The sequence below is a fragment of the Toxotes jaculatrix genome, chromosome 13, assembly GCF_017976425.1.
Source record: "Toxotes jaculatrix isolate fToxJac2 chromosome 13, fToxJac2.pri, whole genome shotgun sequence".
NCBI lineage: Eukaryota > Metazoa > Chordata > Actinopteri > Toxotidae > Toxotes > Toxotes jaculatrix.
Window position 1 is genome coordinate 13,147,568 of NC_054406.1, and position 16,933 is coordinate 13,164,500.

At 39.6% G+C, this 16,933-nt stretch overlaps 2 protein-coding genes across 2 annotated transcripts; one reads left to right on the plus strand and one right to left on the minus strand.

Annotated features, from left to right (window-relative positions):
* Positions 1-12,440: 12,440 nt before the first annotated feature.
* Positions 12,441-14,751, minus strand: tfpi2 (tissue factor pathway inhibitor 2). The gene is made up of 5 exons (XM_041052594.1): positions 14,624-14,751; positions 14,219-14,389; positions 13,780-13,959; positions 13,307-13,480; positions 12,441-12,857 (listed from the first exon to the last, which is right to left on the minus strand). Exons 1-5 carry the CDS (start codon positions 14,694-14,696, stop codon positions 12,769-12,771), a joined length of 687 nt encoding a protein of 228 aa, XP_040908528.1. The 5' UTR covers positions 14,697-14,751; the 3' UTR covers positions 12,441-12,768.
* Positions 14,752-16,070: 1,319 nt separating this feature from the next.
* Positions 16,071-16,650, plus strand: gngt1 (guanine nucleotide binding protein (G protein), gamma transducing activity polypeptide 1). The gene is made up of 2 exons (XM_041053837.1): positions 16,071-16,166; positions 16,525-16,650. The coding sequence occupies exons 1-2, from the start codon at positions 16,071-16,073 to the stop codon at positions 16,648-16,650; spliced, it is 222 nt and encodes a 73-aa protein (XP_040909771.1).
* The last annotated feature ends 283 nt before the right edge of the window (positions 16,651-16,933 follow it).

Below are 16,933 nucleotides of genomic sequence, written 5' to 3' on the forward strand. Positions count from 1 at the left end.
TAATTGTTGTTTGCCAGGAGTCACTTATTAAAGACGGCATAAATGGAAGATTTTAATGCTTAAGAGGGGTAACAGCTTTCTTAGTCAATTAGAAATTTAGAAACCATTCTGCAGAATTGAATTTGCATTAAAAGCCCAATTTAACAGCTGCAAGGAGGCTTTAATCAGACTAACAGCTATTCAATAACGAGCTACCTTGCCATTTAAAACAGCTGTTTTTAAGTTGTAAAAGCCCCAGAAAAGAATTTTCTATCCTTTCAACACATTGCTTTTTATGACCTTAAGGTAAATTTGTGAGGTGAACACTGTGGAAATAATAGAAAGGTGACGTGGAACTGCACGTTCCCTGGCTTTGCTCACATATCTTGGTGATTTCAGATAGGGAACATTCGATCGATCAATGTAGTAAGGGAGCACGTTTTGCCATTAGCTGAAGCATCTTGAGCAGCGGTGCTGCAAATTGAATTCAGGTACTGGAGGAGGGGAAGATATCACAGACCAGAGGAGACACAAAGACATTTTTATGAAAATGTTAAACCATGAAAAATGGATCTGTCTGTATCTCTTTGTCATAAACGTACATACTACTCTTGTTGTCTCTGTTGTAAAGACTGGTGTTTACAAAGTCATCAGCCATTCACTCTATTCTAGCACCACCTATTGATACTACTGAAGCTGTTCACTATGTGCAGTGCTGTAGATGCAGCTCTCTTTACACGGTATGTGTAATTGCAGAAAATATATGTGTGCGTTTTTATTAAAGTAATAACCAAGCTGAAATAAAGACCTTTTTGTTTAATTAATGACATGCAAATATGTCAAGCTTCTATTATTGCTCATCCACTTGCACTTGGTAAACAGCTTAACGGGGCAGAGATAACTGCAACAGATGACTGTGAAATTAAATTTTACAACTGCAGATCCCTGTGTTTTCATGGAAAATAATTTTTAAAAAATGAACAAGAGCATTTGCCTGAATAAATTTCATATCTGACTCATACTCATCAGAATGAAAGCAAAGTAACATGAGAGATGGGCAGAATTGCACAGAGAGGCTGCAGCTGTGCGGCACATATTGCAACGCTTAGCTTTAATCATATCCTATGACCACTCCAGTTTGCTCACTAGTTTAAGTTTAAGTAAGTAAACTTCAGCTTCTCTGTCAGTGTCTTTAGTATTTTACACAGATCCAGATGTGCGGTGCTGAATCATACTTCTCTGGTAGCATGAAATGAAGGAGTAAAGCCTGACCTCTGGCTCTGACAACACAGTCGTATTCATTATGTAATGAAAAAGGTTAAACCACACCCTTGGATCTTTCACCGCCTGATGTATGGCTTACTAGCATGGGAACTCTAACCTTAATGTGTGACATTTTAGCATTCGTCCAAGTGATGCAGTTTCTCAGAACATTTAGCCTGGCTCCTCTTTCAAGGTTTGTAAAACAGCCAGGGTAAGTAGTTAATTGTGTGACAGCAAAATCGTTCGCATCCTCCAGCTGGCTTCAGACAGCATAGGGTCAAAGAAGAGATTTTTCCACACTGACAACTTTGGACCAGAATCATGTTAATTCACATGATTCTTGATCCCTCCTATTTTCTTTGCCAAGAAAGTGTTAGGCAGCAGGATAACTGCCATTGTTAGCCCTAAGGAGCAAATTGGGCGTCGTCTTGTTCATGAACACACCTATTACGATGCTCAGGCGGACAGAACGAGTGACATTTGGAGTCATTGCATGTACCTATGAATAAAACATGGAGCATTAGCCTGATTGATATTTAGGAATAACAACGGCTAGTGTATAGTCTGCTGACCTCCCTTGAGTGATGGGTCTCAATTACATGACTCTGTGCGCCTGTGTGTGTCTGTGTGTGTGTGTGTGTGTGTCAGGACCAGTAGTCCTCATGGGGACCAAAGCTTGGTCCTAATGAGGTAAAACATCATTTCTGAGGTCCTGGTTAAGGTTAGGGTTAGGCTGTTGACAATAAATGGAAGTGCTTGCAGTATCCTAACAAGGTAGCTGTGCAAACATGTGTGTGAGTGTTTGTGTGGGTGTGTGTGAGTGTGAGACAGGAAAGGAGGCAGAAGCAAATGCAAATGCACGACCGTACACTAGTGTGTACAGCCGATCATTTGGTGGGTGAAGCTTTAAAAAGCTGTTCCTCAAACACTTGGAGACCTGAGGACACGCACAAAGCGGACACGCACACCTCTAAAGACCTGTTTTTACTTTTTTGTCTTTTCACGCAGACCTCTGTCTCTCTCTCTCTGTTGTTCTTGCTCTCTCTCTCTCAGACATCTTGCTACTGTCCCTTCAACTGGAGAGCAAATTTTCCACTTGTTCGCTCTCCAGCTCACTCGTCTCTGACCAGACAGACGGGCAGACCAACTGACTGACAGACAGACAGAAAGACAGCGTGCGGGATGATGAATGACAAACTTATCTCTGAGACTCAGGAACCAGCCAGACACAATGCAAGCCCAGTTAACTGCAGGGCGCTGTACATATCTCAGCCTGCCTGTCTGCACATATCTCTTCATTGTCGTCTTTCTCATTCTGTGCCGTTTCCGTCTCTTTCCTTGACAGCCTGACTGTGTGTCTGTTGCTATTCTTGTCTTCCTCTGAAATGCACCGCGTATCAGTGTTCTATATGTGCTGAGAAGCTCTCGTTCCTCACAGTCATATCAGCTCACTGAAACCACTTCACTCACCATTGCCTCTAATAAAAACCCCAGATGACACAAGCCATTACTCTAAACACGGTTACGTAAACACAAAGGAATCCCCAAAAGAAGAATCCCAATTTAGCTGCAGACATCTTCAGGGCAGGCACTTTAGTTTCTGCTCTGTTTCTGCCACAGCTGGAGGCTGAAGTGAGGCAGGCCGCTTTTAGCGATGATTTTGGCTTATTTTGTTTCCGGCTTGTGGGCCGTTTGGTCCATGTAGGAATGCTTATTTTCCCCTCTTCCATGAATTTTCTAATATAATCAATATGAGGGTGAATGCATGAGGGTGGTTTAAAGCGGTGTCAAAAATTCTCACGGAGAAGAGAAGAAGTCCTGGGTGGATTTGGCTCATGAAAATATAACTCATTCAAAGTCAACAGTCCTTTCTGAGAGCAAAGCAAAAAGAAAAAAGAAAAGCAGCTTCAGTCTCACCCTCCACACAGATGCTGGGTTTTTTTTAAGTGTGGCATAATGATTAATACGGCAAGTGAAGAAAGGTTGCATGCATTGACCTTTAATCTGCGTATACGAGACTGCTTTTGTGCGTTGTGTGCTGCACGAATGCTCATTTATGTGTGTGTCCCAGAGTGTGTTTATTAGCTTGTAAAATTATTTTTACTACTGGGAATGTAACAAATGCCTTTCCATTTTTGTCCTGTTAATGCAGGAGCCTGTATGGATCACATCACAATGATGAGTGTGTGTGTCAAGGATTGTAAAGGATTCAGCTGTAACACACTTCTTCAGATCTCTTTGGCTGCAAATAGCAACACAGATCTTCCTCAAATTCGCAGTTTGTACTCCACTCTTGAAAATCCCTGTATAAATTTGCTTTGATCCACCAGGAGTGTTTGATCTGCAGAAGCTGACTATGGTATTCCTGAGCATTAACCTATAGGCTATTAAATACTCTGTGGATCAGGATTCCTTCAGAAGAAACCCCCCAAAAAACAGTGGGTAAGGTTTTCTCCACAGGTATGATGCAGACACTCATTACAGTATCATCATGAGGACTCCTTTCAGCCTTTCCCTGAGCTTTTCAACCATATAAATAGAGCATCATAGACAACTGTAAAGCACAATATGAGCGTGAGTCACATTCTGCGTTTTCTGCATTCTTTCCTTGCTCTAAATAATCTTGAGCTAAGCCGGTGTTTAAATTTAAAACGTCCCCACGACACGCTAGAGTGTAGTAATAATCCATTTACAGCATAAACACGGGAAACTCAAAATCCAATTCATACTGCGTCAACATTCACGGTCATCTCATGCAAATAAAAAAAAAACTGGTTCTCCTTCATCAGTGCAAAAAAAGTAAAAAATAAAAATGAGACAAATTAGGATTTAAACTGACTGACAACCTAAAAATATTTGCCCCATATAGCTGACAAATCTTTACACTTTCTCCAGCAGCAACTTAAAGAAGTTAATACCCGTAAGAAAGACCCGAGTCAGTGACTTACCTTACTTCAAGAGATGTTTTTTTAGAAACTGCAGCCCCAGTGAAAGCAAAAGATGCTGAAACGGTTCCGAGAAGCCCCGGAGATGATGTGGTCCCTCCTCGGAGACTGACTCCCAGCTTCTGCGCTCCTCAGCTATTTAACGTGGAGTCAATAAAAAAAAATGAACAACCTCTTTTTTTCATCCACGGAGATAAAACCCACAATAAATAAATAATTTAAAAACAACAACAATTAAATGCTGCTGCTCCCGCGGCTTTGCCCAGGTGTCTACCTTTTTTTTTAATGAGATGAATTAATGACCGGCGTTGCGCGCGGCGGAGGAGCGCGGGGCAGGGCGCCGGGCTGTATGAGCCGTTATGAGCGGTGACAGTTGACTGCCCGGTAGGCTAATCCAAGTGCGTCTGACAGCCTCCCGTTTACGCGGACGAGCGTGTGGCTCTGGAGCTCCTCCTCGCCTTATCTCCGCTGCTGTGTATTAAAGACCCACACGTAGAGGAAGAAAGCGGCTTCTCCACACAGTGTGTGTGTGCGCGCTCGGCTCTGGACACTCCTCTGGACACCGGTGTTAAAACAAGCATCACAAAGGAGAAATTACAGTAAACGACACAGTGTGTGTGCGATAGTCCACTGTGACTTTAAAATGACCTTGCTGACGTTATATAGGAACATTTTTTTCTCATCTTCTCAGTGCAGATAACATTCATTTTAAAAGTGAAGTGACCACTTTGTATAGGTAACCATATTTTTGGTTTATCAATATCTTGTTATCACTAATACACCCATAAGTAATGGTAATAGGTTTTGTGATAAATCACAGAATTAATGTTTATCAAGCTGGTATAGTTCATTGAATCAGCTCCCTCACACGTTATAGTCTAACAGTCAAACTATCAGGTGATAATCATTCGATGTTGTCAGTTGCGCTATGCTTGCCGTCTCTCTGCAGATAACCTCAAAGATCCCCTGAAGACATGCTTTAAGACATAAAAAATATACTGCTGGGAATAACAATTTGTGTCTGATGTTATTTTTCCACTAAAAAAGTTCAGTTATCTTTTTAAAACGTCTTAAAATTTCATTTACTACATTAAAAATCTCCAATTAATGGACATGGTCAATAAGCAAATATTTTTCATTTTAAAAGTTTAACCAGAAAACATATCTTCTACTTCACTGAAAGGTCCATACTTAGTGCATAACATAGACACTGTATGTGTCCAGTGTCTGAATCACACTTGCTGTTTGCTGCATGTTGGACCCTGATTGGCTGCCAGTTCTGATGTCACAACTCCTGCTTCTACGTCCAAGTGTTAAAGTCAGATTTACATTGAGCACACAAATGTGAATGGATATCTACAGGATCTGCTTTTCTCTGTATACTTTTTTTTCTGATTTTTTTTTCTGATTCTAATCAGCTGAAGACCCTTCAAAACAGTGTGTCCATAATTCAGGCATGATGGAAACACAGGAAATGGTCATGCACAAGTCTTTTTTTTTTTTTTTAATGTTGTGATAATAACTGATAGTGGAGAAAAGGACTAAAAAGAGCTCTGCATCATTCCTGCACCATCCCATTACTGTAATATGTATCAACATGAGAATCAAATACAACAACCTCTTTAGTTGTTTGACAAAAGCTGCTGTGTTGATTTCCACTGGACAAGTGATGAGTTGTTGGCAGCTGTCATCTTGACAAATTTTCCTCCATACTTGAGACTTGAGGTGTGGATATTACTATTGATCTGTTGTTGTTTTTTTGTTGTTGTTGTTGTTTTTTTTTTTTTTTTTTTGTCTTTTTGAGTGAGTGTTTCATTATGAGGCAAATAAAATATCTAAGTCACCAAGAGCATAAAGCGCTCACCTAGCTGATGACTTCCTTATTAGAGACATGGTAATTTGAGCTCTGGTTGCCTGACTTGGCATTTAGAGAGCTGGTGGTGTGTAAAACATAAAACATCTGAAGAACTAACACCTTTGGGAGTACTTAAAAAAGGAAGTGTCTTCTTAGTGTTGTCTCTTTTTTTCCCTCCACAACTTTCTCTTTACACTTAATTACGACACAACCAGCTGTTTGTCTGCAGCTCCTGTCAGCACAAATTTACAACTCATTTCTCTTCATCTCACACACACACAGAAACACACACACACACACACAGAGAGAGAGAGAGAGAGACAGGCAACTTAGTGGTGGACATGTAGGTGCATATTTGTGACACATTATAACAGTGAAAGACATGATGAGACTGTCATCTCTAAAGCCAGGAGCTCTGCAAACAAGCAGCACTGCCTTCAAACCAGCAGAAAAGACAGAACATCCACCCGGGAGAGGGACAGGAGTGGACAAACACAATCTACTTGGGAATGTTAGTCATCTTCCAGCACTGAAACCAACATCGCCTTTGTCAGCTACATTTGACATGCACCTCTGCTCTCATAAGTTAATTAGATTAACCCTAAATCATGCCGTTTCACAAAGAACAAGACTGAAATGAAAGAAAATAAATCTTTATTTTGGTTGTCAGCGACAGATATGGCTCCACACCTGGATAAAAGTCATTGTGAAATCCCTCCCGGCAGAGCCCTCGCTTTGACTGGTCACATTTGAGGTTGTGCTGCAGATGCGGTTAGACAACACTTCCATGAAAAAGCAAGTCCTCTTCGCAGAATCCCCTCATTATGGTCAGTTGTGGTGATGATGGAAGATGGAGGACGAATGAGGAAAATGGAGCTGGAGAGACGCCTGTTTTTGTGGGACATGCTGTGTGGTGAATCTAGAGGATAATGATGCCAGAGAAAAGGCCATGTGAGTTTGGTGCCAGTGCTGGCAGTGCCTGTGCATGGTTTGTATTTAATAGGGCATTGCTCTCTCACATGCTGGCATGAAGGAATGTAATTATTTTTTGTCTTGGAGATACAGAAGACCTAGTAACAGCAGATGAGGCTGGAATGATTGTTGCCTTAAAAAGTTAAAGACCATGGGGTGTGATTCTGATGATTATGCACAATAAGAGAGAGATTGGAAGGATGTTAGATGCAGTTTCTAACGAATGTCAAATTGCTTTCATTTCCTTTCAACAGAGATTGCTGAATATTCAATTGAAAAAAAAAAACATTGTGTATTTCCACTGCTTTTGTGCAGAAAAATTAAAATATTCTACAAACAGACAACTCTTTGATATCTCAGCAGGAAATAAGACTTGAATGGAGGATGTCAATGGGTGATGCTTTTTGGAGCTGGTAATGAATTTGTCGCTGGTTTTGTGGGTTCACTGAGTGTTTTTATGAGACATTTCATTCATAAATGTCTGAGTTTAGTGTAGGCATCCAGCTGTGAGTCAGGAAATGTGCCCATATCCCAGGAAAATCACCACGTATGCTGTTAAAAAGGTCTTCATTTTCAGTGGAGCAGCACCTGGATTTGTCTCTGGATGACATTATCACTTTAGTCTCTCTCTGCCATTCAGCTTAAGGAAAGATTAAACTGCACAGTATTATTAAAACAACATTTACGAACTAAGGTACTTTTAAAACTTTACAGCCTCAATTATTAATATGTGTCTAATTAATATATCAAAAGACTAGCAAGACTTGCTTGTAGTGACCTCAAATAATTATCACTCAGCTCTGCAGTTCTTCTCTGCTCATTGCACATTTTAACATCTTTCGGCTCACTGTTTAATTTTCTGCCCCACAGCTAGCAACTAGCTGGTGAACACAGTGGCATCTTAGGAGTGAAAGCTAGCTAAGCGGCCAGATACATTCCTCAGGTGTTTGATAACACCTGAGGAATGGTTTGATAACAAGTTCACCATATCAAATCAAACGGTGATTGTCTTCAGACCCTGCTTCCACTGCCCCAAAGTACCCAAAAACTCAGTTGATGCATATTTAAGAAGGTTAGGTTGTTAGCTAATATTTTGTTGCCTGGTTGTGTGTCTTGCATGTGTATTTTGTTGTTTAATATCATTTTCTTAAGGTTTTCTTTCAAGGTTTTTGTATGGATTCTTTGGCACACACTGGACAATATGGACAGCAACCAATAACTCTTTCAAAATACATAGTGGCATGTGAATATTGTATTATGTTGGCCGTGGACCCCTCCTTTAATACCACCTTCCCATAACTTAATGCATAACGAAATACCTTTAAGATTCAGTCAGGGTGTCGTCCTAGTGTCACAGTTTTGAGCTTTTCCTGCTGAGCTTAGTCAAAAAGTTTTTACACTTTAAAATGATGTCATACCACAGGTAGTGAGAATGTACTATTAAAAACCTGGAGATCTCAAATAATCAGATGCATAACTGTCATAAATCTATACTGCAATGAGGGGAGCACGTCTTCTCGTATCCCTGAAAATTGGACACAAAAATGTGTCCAATTTTGTTTTGCAGCAGGTATCACACAAAATTGCTCCTCAACTCTAGTTTGCATACAACCTGCTTATTCGAGACTTTTTCAGCTCCCCTGTTCAACCCCCTCATGGGCATAGCATGTGATGGGTCAGCTTTCCTAAATGTAATATATATTAAAAACCCATTATCAAGCAGCAAATTCACTTGTGCCAATGTGTTTAGCTGCCGAGTCTGCAGAGAACTGCTGTACAGGAACTCGATATAAAGTCTTTGACCTCTGGGAAGCTGGTAATTGAAGCGTACAGTCAAAGAAGAGGAGGAAGCTGCTCCAGCTCAGATGGATATCTTTATTTTTATTTTGTGTTATTTTAGCACTTTTTGACTCTCAACAAAGAAAATAATCATCATCTGCCTCAGGGAAAAAAAAAACAGGCATCCGTATTTGTTTGTTCTGCTCAAATCATTTTTAATCTTCCCAACCTTGATGAAAAAGGATACTGGCACATTTGCAGGAGGGTGAGAGCAGTAGATTTATTTACAGCTATGAGTCATCAGCTACAAAAGAGGAGCTATTCACCAACAACAAAAACACACTATGATTGTCACAGTTAAGGCCACGGTTTGTGGACAGCAGGTAGAAGTTTGTCAATATTATGTTAAAATACTCAATAATCTATTTCCAAATGAAGAACCTGTCATAGAAACTATAGAAATTAGTATTCACCTCAAAAATCAATCACTGCACCACTACTGGAGCCAAGACAGGGTGAAATTACATTAGGACTTTAGGAGTGGGGTGAGGAAGTGTAATGATTATTAGTAAGGTTCCACATGCATGTCCACACACAACACATATGTGGACAAATTAATCTCCTCCTGTTGGCATTTCTCTGGGAATCAACTGGCCAAACAGACCAAATGCTGACATCCCAGAAATGGTGTACCTTAAAATAAAAATACTTACTAATACCAATGCTACTGTTATGTAGTACAAAGGTACTGTTATTTTGTCCCAACTTAGGAACTTAAGGACTCAAGATGTTACTAACGGTACAGGTAATAAGGAAAAACATATTTCTGTTGGACAAAATTTTTCTTTTTTCAGAATTTGCTCCAATATTGGCTTTTTTTAAATCATGAAATATTGTGCATTTTACCTCCAAAATTATCCCAATTATCCCAGATTTAAAAATATATATATATAGATACATGCAACTCCTTGGTTAAACGGACTCCAATTGGTAGTTGTACGCAACCTGTGAGAAGGGATCCCAAGCAGACATTGCTTCGTCTTCTATTCAGCATGAACATTTATAAACCGCTGTGCTCACATCCTGTTATATTAGCTGGGGAGTTTTCATTAACAATAACAAAGGATCCCATCAATCTATAGACAAGGATGTTTTGTTTTTGATATATCAAATATCACAAATACCTATAATGGTTTCCTGTTTGTGGCTCTGGGGACACTGGAACATTGAGCAAGATTGATTTGTTTAAAGCAAAAACTATACCATCATCATAAGGATATAGTTTTCCACTGGGGAAATGTGTCTTTTAAATATTCAATTACTGCTCAACCAGCGTCAGAAACCCAAGGTGATTTGGTTCTGCGCCAAAACTAAGAGAAATGTGCAAACCATGTAGCCAGATCTCCACCCGGTGGTCTTCATACTACCAAGCTGCCAAGGATGCTGATGCTGTGAGAGCACTCCAAAGGCATTTCAGCAAATAAAATCCACCTACAGAAACAGACAGTAGCAGAATAACTGCTGCTGAGTCAACACCTGAACTGCATGGTGTGGGTTGCTCTGGTATTCTGAAACACAGAATCACCACATGTGGCTGCAAAATCAGTTGTATCTGCAGTTTTATTTGTTTTAATTAAAGCAGTCAGAAAAATGGCTAGTTTGCCTTCCAGGTTTTGCATTACACAACAGTTTTTATTCCAAATTAATAGAGTATATTTACACTTACTTGTACCCCAGAACAGTTGTGCCAAACAAGCTTTGTGCATTTCTTTTTTATATTTGTTAATTATGTGAATTTGCCACCAGGGGGCGTCTATGATTCTTCCCCCTTTCCTACACCCACACCAGTCTGAATCCTAAACAGTATGTTTATTTCATGTTAAATGTTAAATTAGCATACTGTACTCCAGTATTTAGTATTTAACAGTGAATTCAACAACACTGATTAACTACAGTACACAGTCATTGTACATGTTGATATTTAAAAATCAGTGCAGTAATTCGATAACAACTTGTAAAATCACTACAATATTACTGTTTGACAAATGGCCAAAGGCAGCCTCCTACAACAGAATTAATCTTGTTTCAAATGAGAACCATGTCTCAGAGTAAATTTCAATCAATCACCATTGAAGATGAGACAAAATTACCCAGCACAATTACACCAAAATCTTTTACAATCCATCATGTATTGACATCCATTAATGGTCTTAGACAGAGCTTTGTTCTAATTAAAAGTTAAGCACTGAGTCATTTGTATCATCTCAAACATTTGTCATGTCGTTTGGTGATTAAAATAGACCATAAGAATATGTTTCTGCAAGGTGTAGTTAAGACTTAAATGATTCATTGATCATGGTGGTCAATATTAGCATGAAATGTGGAACAGCCTTAATAGAGTCATGAACTACCACTGACGTGTTGGATGAGATTCAACGCATCTGCTTTCTGCTCCTCTTAAATTCACTATTACTTTTATTTTATATTGATTGAAAAGTGCAGATGGGAAAGAACAATTTACCTCAAAGGGCACAAAGTTAAAATAATCTTAACCTCAATTCCCAGAACCACCTGTTCCATCATAAGCAGTAGTGATGACTTCAAGATTGTGTAGCTTTTGAGAACCCAAGTACAGACTGTTAGGATGACGTCCGCTCTCATCTTGCTATCTAATAGATGATTTAGCTTTGGTTCTTAATAGCAAAGGGCCTAGCCAGATGTATTATCTTTTATTGCTATTTATAGCCAAGCCGGATGGGTGAGCAGTTTCCTTTGATAGCTTCCATAAATATTTATTGTCTGAAAAATCACACAGTGCTTAACTATTCTATTATAATAGATGGAACAAAGCACAGATTTAGGACAGTCAGGATATTCTAGAAACACAGACTACTTTGAAATTAATAGCTCACCTCCCTCAGTGGGGTTACGGAACGATGATTTCTCTTGTGGTACATAAAGTATATTATCTGAGAATACTAAACTGAACAAAAAAAGAAAATAAAATCCTATTCAGTAACTGAGCTTGGGGAGAAAATGTGTACATACATACATAGGCCACAGATGGCTGGCAGGTTTGAACCCAGAGCCTCACTCGCCTCACATCATGAGGGTTCTGTGTAAACCACTGCACCACCATGCCACCCTGTGTTTCATTGTAATTACATTATATTTGCTGAAAACGTTGCTGGAAGCTCATGATTCACATTTTTGTAAACCTGCAACTTCCTCTCCTCTAAAAATGCAGCAACGTTCTAATGAACCTGCCACAGAAACATTTGGTGCTCCAAGATTGCTTCCTTCCTGATTCAAGGCTATGATGAAGCAACCAAGATAGGCTTGAGTGCCTCTCAAAGTATAAGCAGATAAGAAGAGGAGACAGCAGCATTAGAAAGGAATGGAACAAAGGCCTAGAGATAAAGAGAAAGTGACTGAGAGAAAGTGAAGAAACCAGCCATGCCTGTGTTTTTGTTTTTTGTTTTTTTGCAGTAGTGTTGTTGTGCTTCGGTTAAAATAATAAAAGATTCTCTTGAAGCTTATATGCATACACTGTAGGGGTCTGGAAATGCAGTCAACACATTCTGAGTGGCTTAAATATTCAAATAAAACACAGCAGCATAAAAGTACAAAAATGGTGCAATACTTTATAAAATTCTGTATATTTTATCAAAAATGTTCTTATAAAACAGTTATATAACAAAAGTTCACTGTCATAGCATATTACTTATACAAAACATACATTACTTACATACAGCACACATTCAGGAACATTAGTGCAGTAGTAACAAACACATTTGAGAGATTGCTTGTAAGGCATTACAAATTACAGTAGAAATGTGTATATGTGCAGCTAAAGACTCTTCCGGTATCAACTGAGAATACCTGGTCAGCATTTTTTGGTATAAACAAAGTCAGTTTAATACATGTTAGTTTCCATCAAGGGCTTGTCCAAGTGAGCATCCATGACAACAAGTGTCAGACACCTGTGCCTGCAAGAATGATGCGATTATTTCTATTCCGTCTCATGCGACGAATTTTTCCTTGGCCTGAGTGCTTTTTCCCTCCTGGAACACAGAAAGTGTAGGACAGCTGATTAGTATGATAGCCTTTAATTCTGACGCTTGTTAGACTTATAATTAAGCAAACTGAATTTCCTAGAGTCAGATATTCTTTGGTTTCCTCTCAGTCATAATTTAATGAGTGGCTGTAGTGCATAAATGGTTTGGAGGACACCATCCCTAAGTGTATGCTAATGGTTTCTTCACATGCCAAGCATCTTTTCAAGCCTGATAATGAAATCAGCTGAGCATTATTTGGGCTCTTCCGAATTCCCCTCTGACTTTCTGAATTCTCCCCTAAATTTAAACCAACAACTGGTCCTAAGTGGCAATCCAAATACTGTAATTATGAAATTAATTATGGAGTCTGCAAATTTTCCTCAGATCACCATCTTCAGTAACAGGCTTTCATTGCAGACAGTGAAACATGCATTACCATACTCATACTGCCGCACCTTTAACACACACGTCCATGCAGCTCTGCCTTGAGACAAAATTGTTGCTGCTCCCTCCGCAGCCTGAGTAGATGAACTCCTCGCACATCTTGGTGACTGTGTTGTAGTAATACCGAGTTATGGAGGCTGAGCACTTCCCTTTGTCCAGACGGTCCAGGCAGAGGACAGGAATAGCTGTAAAATAAACCACAAAGCACATAATAAGACCGCAGATCATAGTCTTTGATGAGGAGAGTGAGAAAAAGTAAAAGTAAAATCGTTTAATTTATCAGATTATCCACTCATTTCGTTGTGACTGATTTATCTTCATCTAGTGTTCAAACTTTTGAAATCAAAGGAATTAAAGTACTTATTAAAGTACTAATTAAAGAACTATTGCCACTATGTTGAGGGTAATCCTTGCAGAAAGCCACTGTGCATAATGTCAGGTTAACTCAGTGGCAGTGCATCTGGATACTTAAGTTTCTACTAACTTTTTCTTGGACTGCAGTACTCCATGCAAGAGGTAAGGTCTTGGAAGCGATTAGAGTTCCCGTGACAGCCACCATAATCAAAGGGCTCGCACTGCATGGTGGTCATGTTAAAGAAATAGCGGCGGAAGAGGCCACGGCAGGGTCCTTCCTCTTTAGAAAACCTGCAGATCTGGGGAATCTCTGGAGAGAGAAAAAATATATGACAAGATTTGAGGCTGGGATTGAATCAAGAGGCACCTCAACGTGTTTGTGCGCCTTTTGCACAAAAAGAACTAACTTTAACGGGACAATCAAGTATACACGAAGGATTCTAGTATTCATTTAAAACATAAAATACAATGAGTAAAACTACTCCAGCACTCACATTCAACAGCTGTCCGGGGTGCTCAAGGTCACCATCAACCAAATAATGTGTATGCACATCAAACTGAGTACTTACTTGGAATTCTAAAGCATGTCTTCTGACACTCCTGATAACTCTTGAAGTTGTTGGCATTCCCTTCGCACCCTCCATAATAGAAAATCTCGCACTTTTGGGTGATTGTGTTGTAGTAATAGCGCTCAATTTCTCCTCTGCAAGGTCCTTCGTCCATTTGAAGGAGACACACGCCTGAAAGCAGCAAGGATACTGTTGAAGACACCGCTATAGACAAATGAGGTAGTTAAGCTGTAAACACAGCTGCGAGTAAAAAAAACACCCATCACACTCTGTTTAACGCTTTGCGCTAAATAACGCCAACAGGTTTTAACACCCGAGATTAGGTGGTGATCGACAATTCAAGATCTCCGTAAAACAAAATGAACAAACGAGAAAAAATAATGTCAAGTCCTCTACACCATTTACCTTCAGGCAACAACCCCAAGACGTTGTAAAATGAGGAGAAAAGTGTGAAGAGCGCTAACGTGCTAAACTCCATTGTGCAACTTTGGCTTCAACTCTCGTCTTTTCCTCGCTGCCCGAGCAGATCCAGTTTTATAGATGAGTGAGCTTTTTTTTCCCAGGGGAATTTAGGGGGTGGAGATAATGACTCATATTCATACAACAAGAACTAGATTACAGAGGTGATGAATTCATTAATGACTGAGAGGGGCATTTTTGTAATATCTACGTTGACTGTCAGCCAGTGACTAAGAACATATTCAAGTGACAAGTGAGGAAACTACCCCTCCTTTGTCCCCTCTCTTTAAGAGAGCCAGGAAGCCACTTTGACCGGTCACTAATGTTTATAATGGTAATGATGATGATGATGGTGATGGTGATGGTGATGATGTGCAGAGATTCGGTGGCCTGACTCTACAGCCTCCCTGTTAAATTTCCACAGAACTAATGTTGTCTTTAAGGGACAGACAGTCTTGTGAAATACTATCAGAGCTTACTTGTCTGCTGCATCTAGCCAAGTTCTCACTGCACACCCTGTCTGACTGGATCTGAATCCTGACACACACACACTTTCACTCAAGGCCTCATAGCACATCACCCCCATTCCCAGCTGTGGGTTCTATCTTATCTTTTGTTTTGTTTTATGATTGCAGCCACCCTCAATATTCTTTCAAGGACTTATTCCACTAAAACACTCAAGTCTCCCCTTCCTTGGAACCAAAAGCAGCATTATCTGAAACTAAATGCACAATAAAATATAGCTCTTTGGTTTTTACATATACACATTATTCTACTTCTGTGTTCCATCAGAATCTAATCTATAATTACAGTCAATTAAAGGTGGTGTCCGTGTTGTTGGGAAACTGCCGTGCAGTCATGTTTTAGGACAATGATGTGTCTTCACCTTGACAGGTGGAGGCTAAATACAGATTAGTCGTCTTATCAAAGTGACCTGACACAGGAAGGAACCACCCTTTAACCAATATCTGGATTTCTAAAGACAACAGAGTCACAATAGCAAAAACCCAAATTTAATCTGCTATAGAGTAAATACAGTTCCTTGTTTTTACATATAATTCAAAGATCACAAACAGACACCTGTGCTGTTCACGCCCTCCTTAGCATACTTGAGAAACTGGCTTGATCATTCAGTGGGGCATTGTTTTAATCAGATTAGCGGATTAGGATTGTTCGTGCATTACTTTATAACCCAGATTGAGGGAGAGGAGAGGGATTCTTCAGCAGGATTTTGGGGGTGAAGGACTGCTCCCTGTAAGCATTCGTAAGTACATTTCTGTTCTATTAGACTTCATTTTAAACTGTGGGCTAAAATCATTCAAGACATTCTGTGTGTCACAAGCAGGTCAATATTTTTGCAAACGATAATGAATGTTTCCTTTTTTGACAGAGAATGCCAGTCATAAACGTAGATGACTTGACAGACAAGGACAAGGCTGTAATGGAAGTAAATCAACTTAAAGTTGAAGTGAAACTTGAGAGGTGGTTGGTAAGTTCTTTACACTGAGTTGATGAATTTGTCAGTGCCTTGTTTTTAAAGATGCCAGCAGGTAAATTAGGTTTCCAGACTTCAGATGTAGATTTAAAAAACTTTAATGTCGTCTGAGATGTAATTTGTAGTACAGCACAGAACATTAGGCACATTAAGATCATAATCATAATCATCTATAGCAGCCAAGAGAAACATCATCACAGTCCAGACTTTTATCCCTGATAAGTGACAAATAATTGTCAATCTGTTTGAATCTAATTGTACAATATGCAATTAATTCTACCAGGAGCAGTGTTTAAACCTGAAATAAATTGCTGGATCAAACTGCCTTAACACCTTCATCTGATCACTTTAGACATCTAAATGCTGTGAAGAAATCAAGGACTACATTCAGGCTGGAGTGGAGGAGGACACCCTTGTCAAAGGCATTTCAGAGGAGAAGAACCCCTTCAAGGAGAAAGGTGGCTGTGTCATCTGCTAGACTGGACCTGAGGAGCTTTTCATATCTCAGATTAGCACCCAAGGACATTATCCCCCTGATAAAAAGGATTTGCAGACTGAGAAGGCTAGAAGGACATAATAAAAAAAGAATTTGTAAAAGTTCCCATGTAAACAACTCCCCATCTTCTGGCCAGATTTGTAGCCTTATAATTTTATTCTTTGAAAAGTTATAAAAGAGTTGTATTTGGCAAGGGTTATATAATGCTTCTCTCTCATGTGGTGTATATAGTCTGAGCAGATGGACCTATGTGTTGTGTCATACT